This window comes from Notothenia rossii (assembly GCF_949606895.1).
Source record: "Notothenia rossii genome assembly, chromosome: 5".
In the NCBI taxonomy this organism is placed as follows: Eukaryota; Metazoa; Chordata; class Actinopteri; order Perciformes; family Nototheniidae; genus Notothenia; species Notothenia rossii.
The window spans coordinates 61,263,827-61,287,785 of NC_136903.1; the positions used below are offsets into that span (position 1 = coordinate 61,263,827).

At 40.7% G+C, this 23,959-nt stretch overlaps 1 protein-coding gene and 2 long non-coding RNA genes across 3 annotated transcripts in view; 1 reads left to right on the forward strand and 2 right to left on the reverse strand.

Annotated features, from left to right (window-relative positions):
- The first annotated feature begins 276 nt into the window (after positions 1-276).
- LOC307039825 lies at positions 277-5,349 on the forward strand. Its single transcript, XR_013808343.1, has 8 exons — positions 277-825; positions 1,480-1,549; positions 1,630-1,744; positions 1,928-2,023; positions 2,531-2,642; positions 2,805-2,972; positions 3,110-3,255; positions 4,659-5,349. It is a non-coding gene; the product is annotated as an uncharacterized lncRNA (long non-coding RNA).
- The window catches only part of LOC307039826, a 144,614-nt gene continuing 121,487 nt past the window's right edge, over positions 833-23,959 (reverse strand). Inside the window, exon 3 of the long non-coding RNA XR_013808344.1 lies at positions 833-1,269. This is a non-coding gene — a long non-coding RNA (uncharacterized lncRNA). The remainder of the gene's footprint in view (positions 1,270-23,959) is intronic.
- On the reverse strand, positions 5,487-11,903 carry LOC307039824 (uncharacterized protein). Its single transcript, XM_079682237.1, has 7 exons — positions 11,134-11,903; positions 10,255-10,388; positions 9,997-10,144; positions 7,089-7,232; positions 6,663-6,767; positions 6,063-6,327; positions 5,487-5,925 (listed from the first exon to the last, which is right to left on the reverse strand). Exons 1-7 carry the CDS (start codon positions 11,505-11,507, stop codon positions 5,668-5,670), a joined length of 1,428 nt encoding a protein of 475 aa, XP_079538363.1. The 5' UTR covers positions 11,508-11,903; the 3' UTR covers positions 5,487-5,667.

Here is a 23,959-nt window from a genome sequence, read left to right on the forward strand (position 1 = left end):
ATATGAATTTTCTGCTAAATACATTATGTGATCTGTCGGCTTTTTGGATTAAATGAAATAAATATGTGCCCCAATATAAAATTGATCATTGCATTAATTTAATACTTAATAAAATGGATTACCACAACCTATGGACATGACATGTACCCCTAATTATAGAATGACTCACCTACTGACCCACAGGGGGGAGTGTTCTTCCTGCTTTCTTACAGTGCAGACGCTTTTCTGCTTGCTCTTATGGAATGCCATTTAAGCCAAAATTAAATAAATAAATAAATACATCAATAATTAAATAAATACATATATATATAAATATGCCTATGAAATAAATTATGAAATAAATAAATGAGGCAATAAATATGTATACATGTACATTTAAATACACATTTATTTATTTCATGGGACTTTTATTTCATAATGAGACATTTATTTCAAGAGACTTTTATTTCATAATGACACATTTATTTATTTCAAGAGACTTGTATATCATAATGACACATTTATTTATTTCAAGAGAATCGTATTTCATAATGACATATTTATTTATTTCAGATGACTTGTATTTCATAATGACGCATTTATTTATTTCAGGTGACTTGTATTTCATGATGAGACATTTCATGATGAGACATTTCCATTCCTTATATGCAAATGAACGGGGCGTGGTTAGCTCACAGATCCAGAGACCCAGACCAAAGCAACAGCACCACAACATTGACACTAACTGGTTCTTATCTGGTCCGCCCAATGCTGCTCTTCTGAGAGCAACCGCTCTGGCAGCTCTCTCTAGTCTCTACTGGGAAACAGCTAAAAGTCCTTCTGGAGGTAAGCAATGCAACACAATTACACCCAGTCTGAGAGTAAAATATTTCTCGAAGGTTCGTTTTGCTTTCTTACAACGTTAAGTTAATGTTAACGTAACCTTAAGTTTGCTAGGAGGCTATTGTTACGAGCTAGCTGTCTTAGCTAACAACAGTTAGCAGCTAACGTTTTCTGCAGTTTGTGTTGTTCTGAAAAACGTGATTATTTAACGTGTTATTTAAGGGTATGTTAAATTAACGTTATTTTACAAGTTGAAAGAGTTAAGTTGTGTTTAAAATCGTCAATGTAATGCACGTTACAGGTTTTTAGTTTGACATGAAGTTAGCTAACGTTAGCTAACTCTACCAGGTTAGCCTATTAAGCTGTACTTTCTGTGGCAGCTAGCTTAATACAAAGAGGGGTTTTGTGCTTCATTGCAAACTTTTCTTTGTTAATCTACCTGAAACTCTAGGGACAGTTTGTTTCTACTCAACTATACAGACCATTGTTGAGGAGATGCAAAACATACTGTACATGAGTTGGGTCCAACATATACCTTGACCATCACCAAAGTGTGTGAGTCTGTCAGGGGATTTGATCTGTTCTCTGCATGTCGTACACACTGCTCTGGTATTACTTATCTTGTAAAATGTAAGTCTCGCTCTTGTCATCGTTCAGGCTTTGCATTTGAACTCCTATGACTGGTTACGGACTTGAAGGGAACGCCTTCCTGACATCCAGGAAAAAGGTGAGATTCTAATACATTTGAATGCCAAAAGCAAGTTATTGTTTTAACTTTTTAAATATTATTGTTTTGGGGCATTTCAGTTTTATTGGACAGAGGCAGTAGAGATCTACTGGAAACATTGGAGAGGGAGGAGATGATATGCAGCAAAAGGCCCAGCCGGATGGTTGCTGCTCCGTGTGGAACGTGTTCTATCAGGTAAAGCACTTTGGTAGGCCTACCCAGTTATTTATGGTATTGAGTTTGAATTTAGCCTTTGGAATGTAATTTCCAACAGTGCATTATAAAGACTGAAAGATGTAAAGCTTGACATGATTTCGTCTTTTACTTAAGAGGATGTTTGTCCTCCTGTGTTGTCTTATTTCCTTATCTTTCTTTCAGGTGTAACATCTACCAATGGTACATGACAGAGACCTCCTCCACCTCTTTGCTGTCTTACTAGTCAATCCTTCTGATCAGGTCCTTTCCTAAATAGTGGTAAGTTTTACAGTTCAGTGTACGTTAATTTAGCAACTTAATGCTTTACCGCTGTTGAATAAACCCTATATTGCTAGTCATTTTATTAAAACTACGATTTTAAACTTTTTGATTCCAATTACAATAAGTTATAATTGTAAAACATATCTTAACATCCATCAGCAATCAATACAACAAATCATCCAACACTAAATAGAAGAAATCTGGACCTATTTCTTTTTATACAGCAGCATGTTTAGGGACTGCTCATTGATGTCATCAAGAGACATTGAGTCTACCTTTTTGTAGTCGGCCTCTCAGAATGTTTATCATTTCTTTGTCTCTTAACATTCCTATAATTTTTTTTTTTTTTATTGTTGACATTGTTTTGTTCTTTATTTTTGTTGTGAGAATCACTTTGCAATTATTGTGTAAGTGCTATATAAATAGTTATACTAATATTATTGTTGTTACCATCATTACTATTATTAATAAGGTCTTCTTTGTTTTCTTTATTCATCGCTGCAGAAAGGATCATGCCAGCCCACATCAAACACATGATCAAGAGCTTGTGAACCTCACTGCTGCGGACACCTGTGTGATATTCGACTCTGACTGGAACCCTCAAAATGACCTGCAGGTACGATATATATATCTGCTCTGTCTGTCCTAAAGATAGTTCAATAGGGCTACAACAACAACAGTCTTTCCGTTTATTCCCTCGGTTCTTTAAGTGTATATTTTCCCATTTAATGCTTAAAAACTTTGCTCTTTTGACCCCTCTTTTAATTTTTTATTTCAGGCTCAAGCTCGGTGTCATCGTTTTGGCCAGTCTAAGGCGGTGAAGGTGTACCGTCTGATCACTAGAAACTATGAGAGGGAAAAGCTGGATAAAGCTAGTCTGAAACTCGGGCTGGACCGTGCTGTCCTGCAGAGCACGAGTGGGAACAAAGAAGGCAACAACAACGGGGTGAGAAAAAAAAAATCTGTCATATTTCTAGATCCCAAGTCATTTTTGGGTCAGTCGCTGTTGCAGTACGCTTAGTTTAATTTCAAAAAGAGTTTTCTAAATCCACTTGTGTAAATGTCTCTCTGCGTCGCCTTTAGCCGGTCCAGCAGTTCTCCAAGAAGGAGATCGAGGACCTCCTGAGGAAAGGAGCCTACGCCGCCATCATGGACGAGAACGACGAAGGCAATCGCTTCTGTTAGGAGGACATCGACCAGATCCTGCAGCGAAGAGCCATCATCACCAGGTATGTTCTTAGCAGCACTAGCCACTTGCGCTTTGTGAGATACCAAGTACTTGGTTATTTGAAATGTAATATTGATGATGTAATAATTAAAACTAGGGATGGGTACCGAGCCCCAGTATTAACGGGGCCCGGGGCTGAATCATTAAAGACCGTGGTACCGTTAACGTCCAACGTTATCGATCTTTTTATCGGTACTGGAGACATTTAAAAAATAGATGTCATATGTATTATATCTACACAAACATTATATCGCAGTCTTACTGTCGCCAACTCCGTTTCTAATATGCAAAAAGACTACGAAGTGCGTCTATGATTTATTTTCGATCTTTCCAATCCAGACGAGAGATCTCTCTCCCCTGTCGGTGTGCGAGGGGGTGGGGCAGTTTACACACAGAACCTGCTACATGCATGCAACACACACACACACACACACACACACACACACACACACACACACACACACACACACACACACACACACACACACACACACACACACACACACACACACACACACACACACACACACACACACACACACACACACACACACACACACACACACACACACACACACACACACACACACACACACACACACACACACACACACACACACACGTGTGCGCACTCAAACACATGGCGGAGAGAACTAAGCGCCCCGAGGGTAGTTATGTTACCCGTCTTGAGCATGGATGTATAATAAGAACTGGATACAGCGTGGGAGGCGGGGTCTCGTTCTTTCCTATGAGAGCTGCTCATTGGCGCATGAAGTCAAAATGGCCCAACTTTTGAGAGAGCGAAACGTCACAGATTACCCAGCATGCCTGGCTGTCAGAGCAGAAGAACCCGTTTGTGCGCTCACAGAGCATGCGCCCCTTAAGCCCCGCCCCCCCGAGCACACACTCTCGGCTCACTAGAATGAATGGAGAGAGAGAATAAATCTAGATTCGGCTTTTAGTGCATTTTTTCAACTTTAAGGACTTAATGATTCTAAGGCTATACAATAGTTCATACTGGGTAGTTTATTTAGTTTCAAAAAAATTATCCACCGATTTACAGACGTCTCTTTCCCAATGTTAGTCAAGGGGAAAAAGTATTTCTGGGCCGGTGGACGTCACAGACTGATAAGGAAATTGTAGTACCGCCGTTTGGACACAACGAATATTTTCCTCAGAGTCCGGCGCACTTCCTGGGGGCTTGGTCTTGAGGTGGAAAATGCTCGTTGCCAAAAGTGCAATAAGAGTTTAGCATGTATGTATGTTAACTCAATGATACAAACATGGGTTAATGATTAGAGGTAACAGAGTTATTTATTTAGTTAAAGTTACAGCTATTCTGTTTGCAGTTCTATCACATAATTTAATACGATTTGTTAAAACATTGTTGTTTCTTATTTTCAGTTTGCTTCAAGCAGTGGCTGTACGAGAAAGACGTGGAGGACCAAGAAATGCTGTCCAGATTGGCAAAGACCGGAAGATACATAACAGAGAAGATAATGGATATTAACAAGAAAAATAATGTTTATAATTTCTTTGTTGCTGTTTACATTTTGAATTATATTTGTTATTTTTAAATCAAACGCATCTATTTTAGATGAAAGTTTTTTTTGTAATATTATTGTATTAGGTATAATTTATTAAATAAAAATACTGTTATGAACACTATACAATGTCTTTATTTTGATAGTTACCAGAGTACATTGTATATTTAATACTAAGATAAGCTGATGATAGATAAATGCTGGTCTGCTGGTCTGCCAGCAGACACATATTTATGAAGAAAGAAACAGAAGGGAGGAAATAATGATAGCTAGACTCAGAATAAATCACACAGCATTGAATGGTACGCTGCATGTCATGGGGAAAGTAACAGTGACAAGTGTAGGAACTGTGGAGTTAAAGAAAATGTGGAACATCTATAAAGCTGAAAGAGAAAAACTAAAGGATAACGTTTTAGAGGCAGAGAGGGAATGGAGTGTGGTTGGTATTTTGGGAACAAAAGGTTTGCTGCTAAAGATCTGTACAACAAAAGATCTGTAGGACTGAAGGATTAATGGTCATCCACCTTTATGATTTCCCTTCAACGTCACCACACAACCATCTCTCTGTTCCCTGCTCTCGGCTTCCTTCCATCGTGTCGCTCTTCAATCCTTCATTTTCATATCCTTCAGTATGTGCATGCAAGTGTGCTTTTGCATGTAAAAGAAGGAGTAGAGAGGAATACACAGCTAAAGGAATGAGAGCAGCTCCAACAGTAACATGCTGCATCAGAATTTATTATTATTTACATTTTATTGCACAACATGTACTTTTACTGCTGATACTTAAAGTACATTTTTGTTGATAGTATGTCTGTACTTTGACTTGTAATTTACATTGTTGTATTGGTACTTTTGCGTAAGTAATGGTTTTAAGTACTTCTTCCACCACTGCTGAAATCGTGCGAAGAAAATGTTGCCTGACCTAAGGTTCTGGGTTCAACAGAACTGAGGGTTTGAACAGTTTCAAGATAAACTGCCAATGCCTGACTGAAAGGAACATGGGGGTTTGGTAGGGCCACAAGATCTTGTTCACTCAATGGGCGCAGGAGCTGGATCTCAGGAACAAAGACATTAGATGCACAGGGGGTATGTGGTCCTTCCCAGTCCACACCATAATCCTCACCAACCTGACATACGAAAGGAATAAAGCCGTTCAGAATGTGTAATCAATTACAATGTGGGTCATTTTGCATGTATTTTAAATAAATAATTGAGCCAGGGAATAAGATGGCATACATTACATCATCTAAAAAACGTTGTTTACCTGTGAGAAATCTTGTCCCTCTCTGTTGTTTAGTAACCACAACTGTAAAGGTGAATGGTGGCTTGCAGTCCTCAGCCCATGGTGATTCCATGCCTCCTTGAAACACTGAAGATGATGCTGAATATGTGGCATCAAGCACCTGTGTAGTGCATACAGGTCAATCTCTTGGTCAGGATTGAGTAATCCTTGGGCCTCCAGCTGTATGAATATTGTGTAGAACAGATCAAGAACATTTTCATACACATCTCTCCAAAGGCGCTCAATTCTGTAAAAGAAAGAATGAAATACAGCCTTTATATTGTATTTTTGGCAGGTCACATTATTCAACAGTTAGCAGGATGGAAAAGTTGTACAAGGTTCTACTAGTAATGGCTGATTGACACTTATGTTCAGACTGGAGTGTGAACACAATGATGAGCGAAGTGAGAGCTGGATTTTAGGTAGTGACCAATGAACTTGTTATGAACTGCCAGTAAAACGCCCCGCTATCACCCCCTGCCCCGCCTGAATGTAAGTATTGTTTTGTGAGGGTGGACTGACATGCTTCTTCTCTCGGTTTCATTGTACTTTAATAATTTATATTTTTTAAATCCTCCATACCTTTGGTTATGAACACTCCGTCCAGTAATATGAGAGCTCCTGTTCTCCCCTTGTGTTTGGACCATGAAATGAGCAACCCTAACATTCTCACCCCCCTTGTCAGATCTGTAAGGGGAAAAAAGTACATTTATCTGAAGATGACTATCCAACATAATTGTACCTTCAAAAGAAAGGTCTTCTCTCGGAAAGCCTTCTTCAGGGTCTAAGCATACCCTGAAGAAGGCTGTTTGTGCCGTTCTGCGTGGGTTGTAACCCAGCTCTGTTTTAAGATTACCGAAGAGCACCTTCATTACACTTGTTTGAAATTCCGAACACTCATTTTCTTTTTGATAATTGTACCTGTGTTACAAATGCTATTAAAATACATTTTAGTCAAATAAGTCTCATTGTACTTCATTTATTAGACATTTGTAGGACATTACATACCGAATTCGAGATGGCACGCCATATTGGCCAACAGCAGACAAGAAGCCTTCAAGAACAGTTGTAGCTCTGTTGTTGGTGGCACTACTTAAGTACACAATTAGCCTGGAGAATCCATCAATGCCACCATGAACAACAATCCTCCATCTGTGTGAAATATAACAGGATTAATTGGTTATTGAATTGGGGCCTCATGTCCAAATCACAGTTGATAAAGGCACATCTTGTTCATTAAGCTATGCTAGGAATAGGGTTGGAGGGGTATGGTTGTGGCAGGTTGGGTGATAACGTTGGATATTGCAATAGCAACATGTCCTGCAATATCACAAAACATTATTGCCATTGCAATATCCAACATTATCGTACATTGCATGTTAACCTTCTTTAAATTAAAAAAAGTTGTACATAAATAAGCAAATTCAATGGCTTAATTTACTTTACCAAGGCAAGCAGATTTGTCAGCTGGGTGAACAACATTTATATTTTAAAGTACCTTTTTCCAACATCTAACCTCTCATCTCTACTAAAGATGGAATCACACAAGGTGCTAAAATGTTGGTTTCCGGTAGGCTAATCTCCCTAAAAAGGACTTTGCCAATGGGTCCTGAGATTGTTAGTAGGCTAAAACTGATTTGACCACCTCAGGTGCTAATACAGTGCCCTAACAGAGTAAATATGAAGAGGAAACATGTGATTTCATGTGAACATGTGAACATATGATTTCATGGTACTGTTTGGAATTGAGACATATTCTGGATCATGTTCATACCTTTGAAAATGCTTATAAATAATTTTGTATGTCAAAGCTTACACACATTTGTTAAAATACATCATGGATGTCCCAACTAAGGGTCAGTGTGGGTGCATTTCAACCAAGCAGAGAAACACCCGATTCCAGTGCACCAACTAGTTGTGAGTTCATGTGTCACTGCTTTGTTGGAACACATTCACACCAACCCTTTGCGGATAAAATTGGACACCACTGACATTATGGTACTATCAGAAGAGCTCATATTTAGCTAGGATGTATGTGGTAGAGGGCTTGCCCCCATGCAAGGACTGTACCTTTAGTACAGTGTGAGAAAAAGTTTTTAGAGAGTACTTGTCCATGGACAAGTGAGTTTGGCAATTTACTTGTCCGAATACATTTTTCACTTGTCCAGAATGGACAAAAATTGGGGCCACTGGAATCTTCTTCTTCGCCATCGTATTTTACATTTTCACACATAGGGTTGGGTATCGTTTGGATTCGAACAATTCCGGTTCTGCTTTTCGATTCTGGTTATTTTCGGTTCTTTGAGAGGGTAAAAATAAGTCCCATGATAAAGTGGGAGAAAAATATATTTATGAAAACATTAAGTCAAATCTGTATTCCTATTTACAAATCACTTCATACTGTTTAATTTATTATGGTTATTGAATACAATTATATAAAAATAATCTCTGCATTGTTTAGTTAGTTCTAAGTGGTGCAGTTTGAGAATGTACAATTGGCCCAGTCTCCTCTGATGTTACACTGCAACCTGCCTGATACCTGCCTATGTAGAAAAGCGCTAGGCCTTAAATATAACGATAATAGGCTAATAATAATAGCTTATAATAATAAGTAATAATTAATTATTCGCTTTTCTACAACTCAAAGACGCTTGCACGCTTACACATGTCCTTACGCATGTGTATTACATGCTGCAGCTGCCCAGCTGCTCACTGTTTGTAAAAGTAAATAAATAGTATTTTCATTTCAATAATGTAGTTTCTATACCCTGCTTCATAAACAACACTGACATCCCTTTGCTCCTCCGAGTCTGGGGGTCCGGGGATGTGAGGACAGCGCGAGGACACAGGGAGGCTGCTTCACTTCATAAAGGAAATGGCGGTCAATATTAACAACACATGAGCTAAAACGCTTAATAACCTTCATTACGTGTCAGAGAAAGAACATAAGAAAGTTTGAAAAAGATGAGGCTGTTAAACGGGCAGCGGATCCGCTTGTGTGTAGAAAGAGAGAGAGACGCTGAGCTGCACCATGCAGCGAACAGCTGATCCGGAGCATAGAGAGAGAGCTGTGGTCCGCGGGGCTCGGCCTCGCCTCCTATCCTCACAACTCTTATTAATCCCGGTACCGGACAATTGTTATTTGTTCCTACTCGGAACAGAGTTTTGCTTCCCAACCCTGCCACTGTGCTACACTTCCAGCGCTGCCCCGCCCCGCCCCCGTCTGTACAGAAAGCGGCGAGATGCATTTCCTTAGGAATCGACAAGCAGAACCGAAACTAACATTTCTAAACGAACAATGGCGGACACTGACAATTTGCGAATGAGTTCTGCCTTTTGTAAACTGAATTTATCAATAAATCAGGGCGAAAAACGTCACTTGTCCGCCGGACAAGTCAATTGAAATATCTACTTGTCCGATATTGTAAATAACACGTCCCGGACGGTGGGACGTGTACTTTTTCGCACACTGTAGTAGCATCTAATTGTGTTTTTGTTTGAAATTCAAACTCAATTATTATCTAATGAGTAGACAAGGAGTTCAATTCATATCCTCAACTAACTAACATACAGAACCCTCATTGTTATATTTTGTATTAAAAAAGGATAAAGGCATCTTTAAGTATTAATGACCTGGCCGTATATCTTTTAATGTTACTTTTTCCTCAGCCTTCAAATTGGTCTCACACTCAATACTTCCAAGGGTGCAATGTCTGTAGATAGGCCTACTTATTTCAGCAATCACACCTTCACCTCTGTTTTCTCACATGATGTTACTATTTAGTGATTTCAGGTGGTGTGGTACAGGCTTGGAACAAAGAACTGCAGGACTGCAGCACTTGAGTACAGGAGTTCAAGAGCAGTGGCCTACTAGATTATGATGGACACAGCTCAAAAAGCAGCAGGAAAAACTGACCTGATCAGCTTGTGATTACCGTCTATATGCCATAGACTATTTGGTGCAGGAACATTGTACTGACGACGCCTTGTAGTCTGGAGGGTTAATCTTCGCATCAAGATTGCTCCTGGATCCACTCTCTGCATTGACGCCCTTACTCGATGCCCTGATTGAAAAAGGAGATTTATTTGTTTATTCAAATTGGCGACTGGCTAAACCCACGTCATTTGGAATTGGGTTGAACATTGAGGTTAAACAAAAACTGTTAATTTTTACTTTGAATGTGTATGCCTCTGGACCGTAGATGTCCCAGCATCATTTTATATCCAGCATTCGGATTAGTGCGCTGAATCTCCATCACCAAGGCATCTACATCGTCATCGTTAATTGAAGAGTATAGGTCTGATTTTCTACAGTAGAAAAACATAAAACATATATATGTGTAATGTCACTTCAATTATATATTTATTACATAAGCGACAGCAACGTTAGTTAGGTGTAACAGTTAGCATGAACACAACTCCAGTTATCTCAACATTAATTTATACAGTGGCTGCAACTTCACGTGTATCAGGAAACATCTCTGACTTTAGTCATTTTTGATGAATAAACAAAAACCGCAATTTCACGATACAAACAGATTTCGGTGTAACAATAGTCATATCTGACAGAGCAGCTGTTAATAATAACTGACCTAACTTGTGTGCAACGTCAACATAAACGTTTTGGCTAACGTTGACGAACATCCACCAGTCTAACATATATACTCCATTTCAAACATCTCTTTGTATCATATTGCTACACAATACTAAATAATTGTTTGTCAATCATGTTTTAATTTTGTTAACTGTATTATACACGTTTTTGCCCACCAGTGTCGTCCATAGAAATAAAATAGGAGTAGAACGGACATTCCCATTCAAATCAACGTAGCAGGATAATGGATGTATTATATTTTAAGATAATGCAGGATGGTCAGAGCGGCGGCCATTTGCATGTGTACCATTGCCATAGTGACAGTTGTAGCGGGCTGACCATATAAATAGAATATGAGTATAGTAGTATACTCGTATTCTATTTCTATGGGCTCGTTATTTGTATGACGTTAGCTAGATAGAGCAATAATTTGATTTTACGTTAGCTCAAGTAATTCACCTTAGGCCTTCTTCGACCGATCTCCTCTGAATTGTGCGGGATGACACACCAAACAGATCCGCGATTTCTCGGGTTGATAGACCGGACAGCACATAGGTAGCGAGCATATCGCATGGAATATCCAGAGGCGGGCGTCCTGCACCTGTGCTTGAACCAACTTCTTGGACATCTTCCACACGAACACGGTGCTCAATCAGTGTCAAAGTATTTACAACTTCGTCATCCGTGTCGATATCTCGAAGAGCGCTTATCCGCCCGAGTACTTCGATAAAGTCTTCAATATGGGCCAACACAGTATCTGTTGGTAAACCGTGTTGATCAATTTGATCTGCTAAGGATAGCATAGCATCTTGGAGCCCACCGACGTCTTCCATGTTGTCTGCCCCGCCTTATTTTCATTTAGTAGTTATTATATAGTTTATAAATTTGTTTTTAAGTCATTCTCCTCCATTTTCTTCCTCTTCTCGAGTAGTCAGTGTTGTGGTGCTGTTGCTTTGGTCTGGGTCTCTGGATCTGTGAGCTAACCACGCCCCGTTCATTTGCATATAAGGAATGGAAATGTCTCATCATGAAATGTCTCATCATGAAATACAAGTCACCTGAAATAAATAAATGCGTCATTATGAAATACAAGTCATCTGAAATAAATAAATATGTCATTATGAAATACGATTCTCTTGAAATAAATAAATGTGTCATTATGAAATACAAGTCTCTTGAAATAAATAAATGTGTCATTATGAAATAAAAGTCTCTTGAAATAAATGTCTCATTATGAAATAAAAGTCCCATGAAATAAATAAATGTGTATTTAAATGTACATGTATACATATTTATTGCCTCATTTATTTATTTCATAATTTATTTCATAGGCATATTTATATATATATGTATTTATTCACGGTTCGGTTCGGTACGTTTTCGGTACAGCAGAAAACATTATCACAAAACATAAAATATATATATATATTTTTTTGTTATTATTAAACTGTGAATAATGTATTCACTCAAATAAATACAAAATATAATAAAATAAACATTAAGGTGCAGCATTTCAATGAACTGAAATAATCTGTATTTGAACCTTACTGTACTAGTACTCACAAAACCTAAACTATTAGTTTTGGGTTTTTAATTATTATTAAACTGTGAATATTCACTCAAATAAATACAAAAATATAATAAAATAAACATTAAGGTGCAGCATTTCGATGAACTGAAATAATCTGTATTTGAACTGTACTGTACTAGTACCTAAGCAGCCAGTTTGACATTATGACTTGCTTGTCATTGTATTTTCATGTTTTTTTAAAGAAAAATGAACTTGTCCACATTGCTTGCCGAAATGGCAGATCTGCTGGCACTAACTTGTCTCCTGCTGTGGAGAACACCCTCTCGCTAGGGACAGAGGTAGCAGATACAGCCAGGTAGCGCTTTGCTAACATGGCAACATAAGGATATTTGGCGTTTGTAATAGCTTTGGCTCGGTCTAAACTTTTTGCGAGTGGTGGAGGCTTAAATGCTAGTGGGAGTTGGGTTTTTTGTTGGAGATTTGGAGGATGTTGAAAACCAACCTCGTCTCCGCGTGTCGTTTGCTAAGCTGGGTGAATTCGTGAAAAGGAAGGGATTAAGAAACACCAGAATACAAGTTAAACAATAATCTTGCTTTAATGATAAACAGTAACGATACAAAATACAAATACAAAGAAATCACGAAGCACTCTGCAGAGTACTCCGGGCTCAGGTTCTACCACCGTGTGAGACAGGTCTCAGGAACGGCCGGTGAAAAACAAGAGCGCGAACCAAAGGAAAACACAGGCTTTCATACTAAAACACAGGAGGAGGTGTGTGCCTGCTTTCCCCCAGAGGTCATCTTATTGGGAGAGACCAACACATGGCCTGTCGCACCCAATCAGTGCGACACAGCAGAAGAAACCCGGAAACAAAAAGTCTCATTCAGTTTGACGAAGACCAGACACCTTTTGGTGTCTGGTACGAACTTGCTCTCAACAACAAGTTTCCCTATCTTATTTCACATCTTGTAGCCAGCACACACACATCCCCTTTATGGCCCTTTGTCCCTGTCATAAAAAACTGCTTCCATTTCATATAGAGTAATGAAAGATGTTTAAGCTAATTTCTCCACAATGTTTGTAGCCATTTAGTACCCACACATGAAAGAATAAGAACAGAGGTATAGTTGACCAGTAATCCTGTAGTACATATATTTTACTGCAATGAAAACACACACACATCTGCTACAAGATTGTGTAGCGCACACCCTTCTTTTACGAGGGAAACATTCCAGAGTTTCGGCACTATCTCCAAATAAGGGTGTCCCATGCTCCCATCTCTTCTCAAAACACAAGGACTTCACCTCAATATATTGGGGGAGGGAAAAGATACTTTGTCCCTTCAAATTTAACACACATGAATATATATAAGGTGACATTAAAATGAATATACCAGATTTAACTTTCCTGCCATAACACGTTACTTTAATCCTTCAAATAATTCAAATAATCCTTCAATTCCCCCTTTTTGGTCTCGCATTAACGAGACCAACACACATAAGACATTTGAAACAAAACTACTGTCCTTCTTTAATACTGTGTCTGTCCCCCTTCATTAAACCCTTGAGAACAGAAAACAACCTCCAATGACAATGAAGAAACTATAAGAGTGAGAGCCTGAGTGCCAGAAAGCAGCATCCTTGCGTGTTGTTGAATCATCAGGGCCCCCCCCCCCTCAGCGGAATACGCCAACAAGGGCAGCTGATAGGGAGGGGGAGATGCGGCCTTTCCTTCAAAGGTGGAACTGATGAATCTGATCAGAGAGAAGTAGACTCCTCTGCTGCCTCGAGAAGTCCCCCAGCCCGCTGACGCCTCCTTCCAAGTCGTCTGCTGTAGGGATGTCCGCGAGGTCCTTCTCCTCCAGTCCGCTGATGCCTGCTTCCAAGTCGTCTGCTGTAGGGATGTCCGCGTTGACGATAGCCAGGTCCATCCTGATGTCCTCCAAGGTCCTAGCCGGAGTGTTCCTCGCCGCACACTGGCTCCAGTAGTACCAGATGTCCCCCTTTGCTCCTCGGCGGACTGCATGAGATGTCCTCTGGGTCACTCTGTAGAGGCCGGAGAACCTGGGGTTGAGTCACGTAGGCCTGACGACCTTCAGCCAGACGAACTCCGCTGTGTCGGCCTCCTGCTCCTCGGGTCCCCCTTTTGGCGTCAGCAACCTGTGTGGAGAAGTCTGATACCCACCCCTCAAGTCTACGCTCAGTGCTTCTGGGCCCTCAGGTGTTTGACCCACCACTGGTAGGCCGCTTCAGAATTCTAATACTTGGCCTGTGTCAACAAAATAAACCCCAACATCTTCAGGTGAACTAAATAACATATCTCAATAGCTCTGAATTCCTGACCAGCATCTGTGTTATTATAAATGAAATCCTTGAGATCCCATTTAAAATCTAAATATAATATGAACTGCTAATGTCTCTGGTAATGGAACACACTAATGTTATGGATTAAAAACAACTAAAATCATGATACTGACAAAGTGAATAATTTCCAGGCGAGACTGCTCCTACCTGTCACTGCTTGGATATTATCAAGCTGAAAAATGAATACAGAAATTCAACATACTGTCATCAAATGTGTTTCTATTATGACTTTAAATTAAATGTACATCCCCATAATTATCTAAACAGTCCATGGCTTTTACTTCTTTACCAGGCTAGTTACAAGATGTTGTCTAAATTAAATTCTATCTCATTACATTACTATGTTTTAACTTAGCTGTAATATGTTCTTTCTACATTTCAAACTTCAGTTACTTTAATACCTGTTGAAATATTACAAAATGGTTTCATTATCACAGGTCACCTTCTCTGGTATTCTCATTCTGGAATTACCTCTCTCAGTAGCCCCTTGGCCACTGATTCTGCATCTGTGTTACCTGTTATAACTCAATCAATATTAGAAACATGTCAACATTCATCAAACAGTATCTTATCCCCAGATATGGAGCAGGTTAAATCTAAAACTGTCAATCAATGGTCAGATTGAACATCTGAGTTGGGGCGGCAGGTTTCTTCCAGTCCCTAAATGAAAATATCCCACACTCCCCCTTTTTACACATGTAAACATGTGTAATAAAATCCTGTATGGGAAGAAAACCTTCAGGTAACCAGTGGTTATAAGAAAATACCAAACATCATTCACAAAAGTATATCCATCATCTTTCACAGTAAACACTCCAGGGAAAATAAGTGTTCATTTCCAGCTGGCAGTCCTAAAAGAAACAGAATCTTTAGATTTTAGTTTGAGTTTTACATTTGCAAACCGCCAACTCCTGTGGGAATTAGAAACAGGTCACATGTGCGTTTTTCCAAATGTGTGAAATTGTAGGAAACCTGTGTTTCCCATGGAGCTCCAAAATAATGTATTAGTCCAAAGACATGCTCGGTTAGTTATTGTTTTAGAATCATGCCGTTACACTGATCACATGCAGAAATTCCTCCACACTCACACTGTCAGGTTGTAAAGTCAAGTTTGGTCAGCCCCAGAGTCAGTCATTGATAGTGTTTTTCTCAAGTCACACTGTCAGTCAGGGTCAAAGGTCATTTGGTCTCAGTTTCATTGGCCATGTGTCGTGCTCTGCAGAGACTTTGATATTTCAGCATAGGCCAGTATCCTTTGTCTACAAAAATCAGTCATATATGGAGCGCCATCATTTATCAATTCACGATTACCACCTTAAGTCAGATATCTCTAACTTGTCATCGGGACGGCTGCTTCCCACATTTCCTGCAACTTGGTACAAAACTCACTTCATAATAGTACTACTACTACTGCAATTTATTTACAACTAAGTAGTATTAAAATGTCTAATAAATGTAATTCAGAAACTTGTGTACATAACTATTATCTTAAGTCAACACATTACTAGGATCTGTGTAGCTCTGCATTTCATAGCTCATTATACTCATTTATCTTCAATTCTGGTCTACTTAAAAACAATATTAAACTCTTTAGCAGTGTGTGGAACCTTGGGTGTCCGAACATGCAACCATCACCCTTTACTTTACCAAGGATTAAAAACAGTTTCCATCCTAAAGCCCTCCTATGGTAATAACTATGCCACAATGGTGAAATCAATATTGTAACAAATGAAATCACTGCTTTATTCACACATGAATAAAAATCTCTTGAAGAATGATTTATTCATATGATGGAAAGATTGAAGAATATGGTTCTACACTGTGCTACTCCAAAACACCCCCTGCTTAAAGTGTAGTGCATATTTCCCTCATGTCTCCCCCTTTAACCCTCAGTGTGTTTTTAGGATGATTTTCTCATTTTACATTAATAGTTTCCTCTTTACTGCTATTTTGAATTTACCAATCGATTAATTCATGGTTAATACCTCTTTTTATCTTTACTTATTTATCAAGTCAATTCAAGTTCTTTAAATGTGGTGTCTTCTATGCGCGTTTTGTGAATAAGTGTGTTTATGTGTAAACTCACTCATTCCCGTTTTCCTTTTCTCCTCCCCTGGTTGTCTCAAGCCGTGACCCCGACCTCCTCACTTCAAATCGACTATGCCAACTCCTCTGATTCTGTCTTCTCTTCAGTCCATCAGCTCTTGAATCCATCCGCTGTAACTGTTTTAGGCAGCCTTTGGCCCAGTCACATCTGCAGCCCACATCATGCCACTGTTCTTGCACTGCTTTGCATTTCATCTCCCCTTTACAGCCTCTCTGCTGCTTCATGGAGGGCGGATTCTGCTCTCATGTCCCCCACTCTGCTCCTGTGCCAAATCTCGTGGCTCAGCTTCATGCCCTGTCTGAGGGACTGATGAGAGTATTTCTGTATGTCAGCAAGCGGTTTGGTTCTGGATGCCTCAGGTGGAGACGGTTCAGCTCCGGTTCTCTGTCTGTTTGATGGAGAAGGAGGAGCCTCCTTTTGGGTTGGGTCTTTTGTCTGCTTGGAGGGACGGGGTCGTAGCCTTTCTAACTCAGAGGGGGAGTCCAGGTCCCGGGACGCATTATCCATAAGAAATCTAGCACACTGAGATTGAATCAATCCAACCCTTTCCACTCTGTCTCTTTCTAATCATACTATCTGTCTTAGTTGCTAAATGCCATCTAAACAACACCATTAATGTCTACTAATGATATTACAAAAACTCCCTCTATAAATTGTTTCATCCATTGTTACATATCTACCCAACCTGACTCTTTCAGGAAACCATTTTCTTCCATAAATTGAAATACCTGTTTCAAGCATCACATATTTCACACACTACGAAAGAACATCTCCATACTTTCTCCAATATTTTAAATCCCACTGTTACTTAGAACAATAGTAAACCTGCAGAGCACACTGATCAGATCACAGTAATATAATTTGACTCAAGTGTAGGCCCATGTCTACTTTCCATTTTACTTATTACTTTTGGTGAATATTTATTTATACTGTCTAAATTCCTTGTCTATGATGTGCAAAAAGTTAGAGTATAAAAATGTGTTTTTCTCAATGTATTTACACTCCACGGATTCTTGAGTTTACTCATCTCCTAGTGTTGTCGTTCCTAAAAATGTTAGCAAACACAAAACTCCCACTACAACATTTATAGATAAATTGATCTAGCAAAATGAACTCTTTTCTAATTCAAAATGTGACAAAAGAACAATGATTTGTCTTTCACAAGATGGTGGTCTAACAGAATGACTCTTGACCTCATGGGGTCAAATAGATTTAGCCATGAGGCGGCTGACTTTAAAATGAACTGGGACAAAGAAACCACATGCATGTGGGTACATTATAGTCTAGAAATATAACACAAAACAACACTACTTAAAAATAATAACAATTCAAATGACTTCTGGTGAAAAGCATGAAGAACAAAACAACTTAATCTACTCTCAATGTTCATGTACACCATCACTGTGTATTTAATCAGTAGTTACCGGTTGTATCCTTAATCAAACTATTTCACCATCTTCACTTATTTTAGGTTACTCATTCAACAATATGACATTCTCCCGAATAGTAGTTAACTTTATATAACTTTTACTCTCTATATTTTAGCAACAACCTTACTTTTCTCTCTCTCTCTGTCTACTCTCCAAAACATCTCATTTCTCCTGACCACAAGTTTCTCATAAATCACCCCTTTGTGTAACCGTGTGAGATGGCTGGAGCAAAACCTCGTGCAGGACCTCTGTCATGCTTAAACATTAACAGATTCCCTCTGACAAACTTACAAAAACCTTCTCTTTACTTTCTACTCTTTTGTTCCTGTATTTAATATAATTTTCCCCTTGGAATATAATTAAGTACAATCCTTAGTTAATGACAAATACCATGAAATTCACAACGCAATGCAACGGTATCAATCAGTTCTCAAAGACTATATTTAAATAGCAGCAAATCATTGTTTCTTATTTATTTCAATATATCTACCACTTCAAATCACACCTTGATCTGTTAATTTTCTATGTATTTCACTCCAACTTCAGATCACTAGAGAAAAAAGCAAGCAGACACCCTCCGGGCTGCTGCTGCTGCTCTCGAGAGGAAAAAGGGTGGGGGGAACTCTCACAGACAAATACTGACACCCCCTTCTCTCTCCCCTGCTGTAGCTCTCAGCCTCTCCTTTGGAAAAGGGGGGCTTCTTTCAACAATTAACACTTCTGCTATCCTTTTATTCAATTATTTTTTTTTTTGAACCCACTGTCCTCGTAAGCTCTTAACTCACGCTCCTCTCGTTAAAATTCTCCTTTCATTATGACTTCGTATCTATTCATCTGACTTCGGCTGTTTCTGTTACCAGTAAATATTCACAGAAAAAATGTTCCCCGTACAGTCTATTCAGCTTTTATTGTCCGATGTTTATTCCAACAAGTTTAGCAAGCCTCTCAGCCCGCTTCAACACCGTCTTTCAACGATGTGACGCTGACGTAACCAAGGCTTACAGAACTCTTTATCGTGACGTTTGGCTTTATAGATTCAACCCCCACAGAACAAAGGATTAATGAGGTCCGGTCACTTCAAAATTGGTTTTCGAAGGTTGCGTTACTCTCCTTTGGATTTTACTTATAACTCAACTTCGATTCCTATGAACCTAAGAATTGTTATTCAGATTCGTCTCCTGGATGCCGTCTGAAAACGGTCACTGGACGTCCCCCAACGAGTCTTCAGCCGTCTCCTTTCTGAAAAAAGTACGGGGCCTTTCACCTTCGTCTTACATACCTCGTTGATTCACTTTTATGTTATATAACTTTCCTACCTATCTAAAATATGTATTTGTATATTCCACCGCAACAACTATGACACCGGAATATGTCTCTGACAACTCTAAAATTTAGTTTAGCCAATTACAGACCTTCGATAGAAACAGGCTTGTCTGCTCACCTTTCAATTGAAGGATCCTCGTTTTAGTCGTCAGAGATTATTCTAGGCCTCTTCTCCGGACCATTCGTCCGCTTGCCGCTGGTGGTCTCTTCCCCGAAAACACCCCACTCAGACACGTCGGGTCACCATTTGTTGGAGATTTGGAGGATGTTGAAAACCAACCTCGTCTCCGCGTGTCGTTTGCTAAGCTGGGTGAATTCGTGAAAAGGAAGGGATTAAGAAACACCAGAATACAAGTTAAACAATAATCTTGCTTTAATGATAAACAGTAACGATACAAAATACAAATACAAAGAAATCACGAAGCACTCTGCAGAGTACTCCGGGCTCAGGTTCTACCACCGTGTGAGACAGGTCTCAGGAACGGCCGGTGAAAAACAAGAGCGCGAACCAAAGGAAAACACAGGCTTTCATACTAAAACACAGGAGGAGGTGTGTGCCTGCTTTCCCCCAGAGGTCATCTTATTGGGAGAGACCAACACATGGCCTGTCGCACCCAATCAGTGCGACACAGCAGAAGAAACCCGGAAACAAAAAGTCTCATTCAGTTTGACGAAGACCAGACACCTTTTGGTGTCTGGTACGAACTTGCTCTCAACAACAAGTTTCCCTATCTTATTTCACATCTTGTAGCCAGCACACACACATCCCCTTTATGGCCCTTTGTCCCTGTCATAAAAAACTGCTTCCATTTCATATAGAGTAATGAAAGATGTTTAAGCTAATTTCTCCACAATGTTTGTAGCCATTTAGTACCCACACATGAAAGAATAAGAACAGAGGTATAGTTGACCAGTAATCCTGTAGTACATATATTTTACTGCAATGAAAACACACACACATCTGCTACAAGATTGTGTAGCGCACACCCTTCTTTTACGAGGGAAACATTCCAGAGTTTCGGCACTATCTCCAAATAAGGGTGTCCCATGCTCCCATCTCTTCTCAAAACACAAGGACTTCACCTCAATATATTGGGGGAGGGAAAAGATACTTTGTCCCTTCAAATTTAACACACATGAATATATATAAGGTGACATTAAAATGAATATACCAGATTTAACTTTCCTGCCATAACACGTTACTTTAATCCTTCAAATAATTCAAATAATCCTTCAGTTTGCACTTCAGTCTTTTTTATTTTGGTACCGGTGATATTCACGTTCGGGTGATGCCTTTTCAAATGAGTGTGCAAGTTTGATGTATGGCCAGCCGCGTAACCAATTTTAGTTGAACAATGCCCAAAAAACGGCTTTGGTTCGGTCCACCTGTCTTTGTCCGTCATCCTTGTACATAACTGCGAAACCAACATTTTCCCAAACCAGAGAATTCAATGATGCTCGAGGATTTTCGAGCTCAACTTTATCTGCGTTCGCCATTTCGACAGTTCCTCAAATTACTGAATACATTTGAACGCATCCCTGTGAACAGCTCTCATAGTATGCCTCTCGTCCAATGAAATGACTTGCTCGCTCTATGATGCGTTGAACCCAATGCGAGCAAATGACTGAATGCTACGACGCAGCACCTGAGATTACTTCCAAAAAGTTGTTCACGTTCTAATTTTTTTTACGTTTAACGTTATATTCGTTCGGTACACTTCGGTACACACGTGTACCGAACCGAAGGGCCCGTACCGAATAATTTCGGTACCGGTACGTGTACCGTTACACCCCTACTAGGTTGGAATGACACCACTTTACCAGTGTTGCAAAATAATGGACAAAGGCATGCTAACTCACAGCTAGTTAGCAGCTACAAGGATTCCAAGGAACAGGAGGGCTATGTACCGGGTAATAAGTCTACAAGTGTTAGTCCTCCCTGGAACTCTCTGGGTGCAAAGCCTAAGAGTAAATCATTTCCATGGGATTTGCAGTGGCGGCGCCAGAGTATTTTTGTTGGGTGGTCTATGGTAGGGCTAACCCATACAGTGGTGGGGCTCGAGTCAGTATTTGTAATGTAATTACATACACGCTATATCGCACCCCTTGACAGTGAAACGCCACGCGTGAGGCTTTTATTAGCCTCCTTTTATCAGATAAATTACATAGAGAGCAACAGGTGTGAGTTAAACAATACAATAGCCTATTCTGCTAATTCCACGTTGTTACAGCGGCAGAAAAAAGAAAAGTTTACATATAGAATTGACACGGAGAGAGAGAGAGAGAGAGAGAGTGAGGAAGAGACAGACAGACAGAGAGAGAGGGAGAGAGAGAGAGACACAGACACACGCAGGTAAACAGAGAGAGACAGGTACAGCACACAACAGGTGGCCTGTGTCTCTATTGTCATACAAAACACAAATCTCCCATTATTACAAAATATATTCAAAACTCACTATTGACGTTTTCAAAGCAGCGCAATCCGCCGGTTGTTGTGGTTGGAAGCGAAAATGTCAATGACACGCTGGACATCCAGTGCCTTACTCCTCTGCTTATTGATAGCCAGCAGGCCCAGGTTGCTGTTCCGTGCATCACCACTGCTGTTTCTTAGATAATTCTTGATGCAACGGAGACAGGAGAAGCTGCGTTCGCAGCCAGCAGAGGTCACAGGCAGAGTCAGGGAAATGCATATGAGTCTGTGTAAATCCGTAAAGGCATCCTTGTAGGGTCACATTAAAGCGCCTGTTCGACTTGTTGTATCTCAATGCGAGGGCGTTTAAGAACAAATCTATCCATCCGAAATATACAATTTGTTAGGGCTGGGTCCAAAGTTCAGGACCTACAATGGCAGCGACCAGATGGATTCAGTCTTTTAACAAAGTTTAATAAAGGAAAAAAGGAGCAACTAAAAAACAATCCACAAAATGAAGGTGGATCTAGTTCACGCTGGTGGCGGCAGCAGGACTCAGGCTGGCTCGAGCAGACACTGGAAAAACAGAGGAAAAAACAAGGTTACTCTTCAACAAAAACAGCAAGAGAAAATCACACTAAGCTAGGCTACTACGACATTCAGCTCTACCGAGTGAGACGGAATTATCTGGCACTGGAGTGTGAACATGACCAGGGTTTTATGGAGGAGTTGATTAGATGAGTACAGGTGCTCCTCATTGTGAACCAGCTGAGCCTTCTAACGATCACCACACTGCACAGGAGAGAGAGAGGACAGAGGGGAGGGGGAGAAAGCAACACACCTAAACCATAACAGTACTCCCCCCTAACGGACGCCTCCTGGCGGCCTTCCTGGCTTGTCAGGGAATTCCCTATAGAAATCTTCCAGGAGGGTGTGATCCAGGATAAGGGCCTTTGAGATCCAGGACCGTTCTTCAGGACCATATCCCTCCCAGTCCACAAGGTATTGGAAACCCCGACCACGCCGGCGAATGTCCAGCAGCCGGCATACTGTAAATGCAGGGTGATTATCAATGATCCGGGGGGGTGGGGGGGGTCAGCCGGAGGAGAGAGTGGACTAGAGACATAGGGCTTGAGCAGAGACACGTGGAATGAGGGATGTATCTTGAGAGCAGGAGGAAGGCTAAGGCGGACGACACTGGGATTTATGACATGTTCGATTGCGTATGGACCAATATATCTTGGGGACAACTTGCGCGACTCAGTCTGGAGTGGCAGGTCACGAGCAGATAACCAGACCCTTTGGCCGACCTGGTAGTCTGGAGCGTGGGTTCGGTGGCGATTTGCCAGGTTCTGGTTACGGGCAGCAGTTCGGGTGAGGGCTGCTCGGGCTTCCCGCCAGACTCGGCGGGCACGACGGAGATGGGCCTGGACTGAGGGAACAGTCACTTCCTTCTCCTGGCTGGGGAACAATGGGGGCTGGAAGCCGTTAGAGACCATAAAAGGGGACATACCTGTGGCGGAACTGACCAGGGAGTTATGGGCGTATTCCACCCATGCCAAGTGCGAAGACCAGGAGGCGGGGAGACGGGCAGCGACACAACGTAAGGCTGCCTCCAGGTTCTGGTTTGCCCGCTCTGCCTGACCGTTAGTCTGTGGATGGTAACCCTAGGAGAGACTTGCAGTGGCCCCCAGTGCCTGACAGAATGCCTTCCAAACCCGGGAAGCAAACTGGGGACCCCGATCTGAGACAATGTCCTGGGGAATGCCGTGAAGCCTAAAAACATGGGACACTAGGAGGTCTGCCGTCTCCAGAGCAGAGGGCAGCTTGGGCAGGGGGACATAATGGACAGACTTGGAGAAACGATCCACAATGGTGAGGATGGTTGTATTACCTTCTGACGGAGGAAGTCCTGTAACGAAATCCACAGCAATGTGCGACCAAGGGCGGTTAGGTATGGGTAAAGGGCGTAGGAGGCCAGCTGGAGCACGGTGAGAGGATTTACTGCGGGCACAGACAGAGCAGGCAGAGACAAAAGCCCTGGTGTCAGCAGACATGGTCGGCCACCAAAACTTCTGCTGGATTAGTGTCAAAGTTCTGTGAAAACCTGGGTGACAGGC

What these genes read in the sequence shown, in the direction of transcription:
- LOC307039824 (XM_079682237.1), bottom strand. Translation starts at nt 11,507, where the DNA reads ATGGAAGACGTCGGTGGGCTCCAAGATGCTATGCTATCCTTAGCAGAT. An exon ending in CAGAGGCATACACATTCAAA is followed by an intron (nt 10,145 to 10,254) that starts GTAAAAATTAAC and finishes TTTTTCAATCAG; the next exon opens with GGCATCGAGTAAGGGCGTCA. An exon ending in CGGAGTGTTCATAACCAAAG is followed by an intron (nt 6,328 to 6,662) that starts GTATGGAGGATT and finishes TTTCTTTTACAG; the next exon opens with AATTGAGCGCCTTTGGAGAG.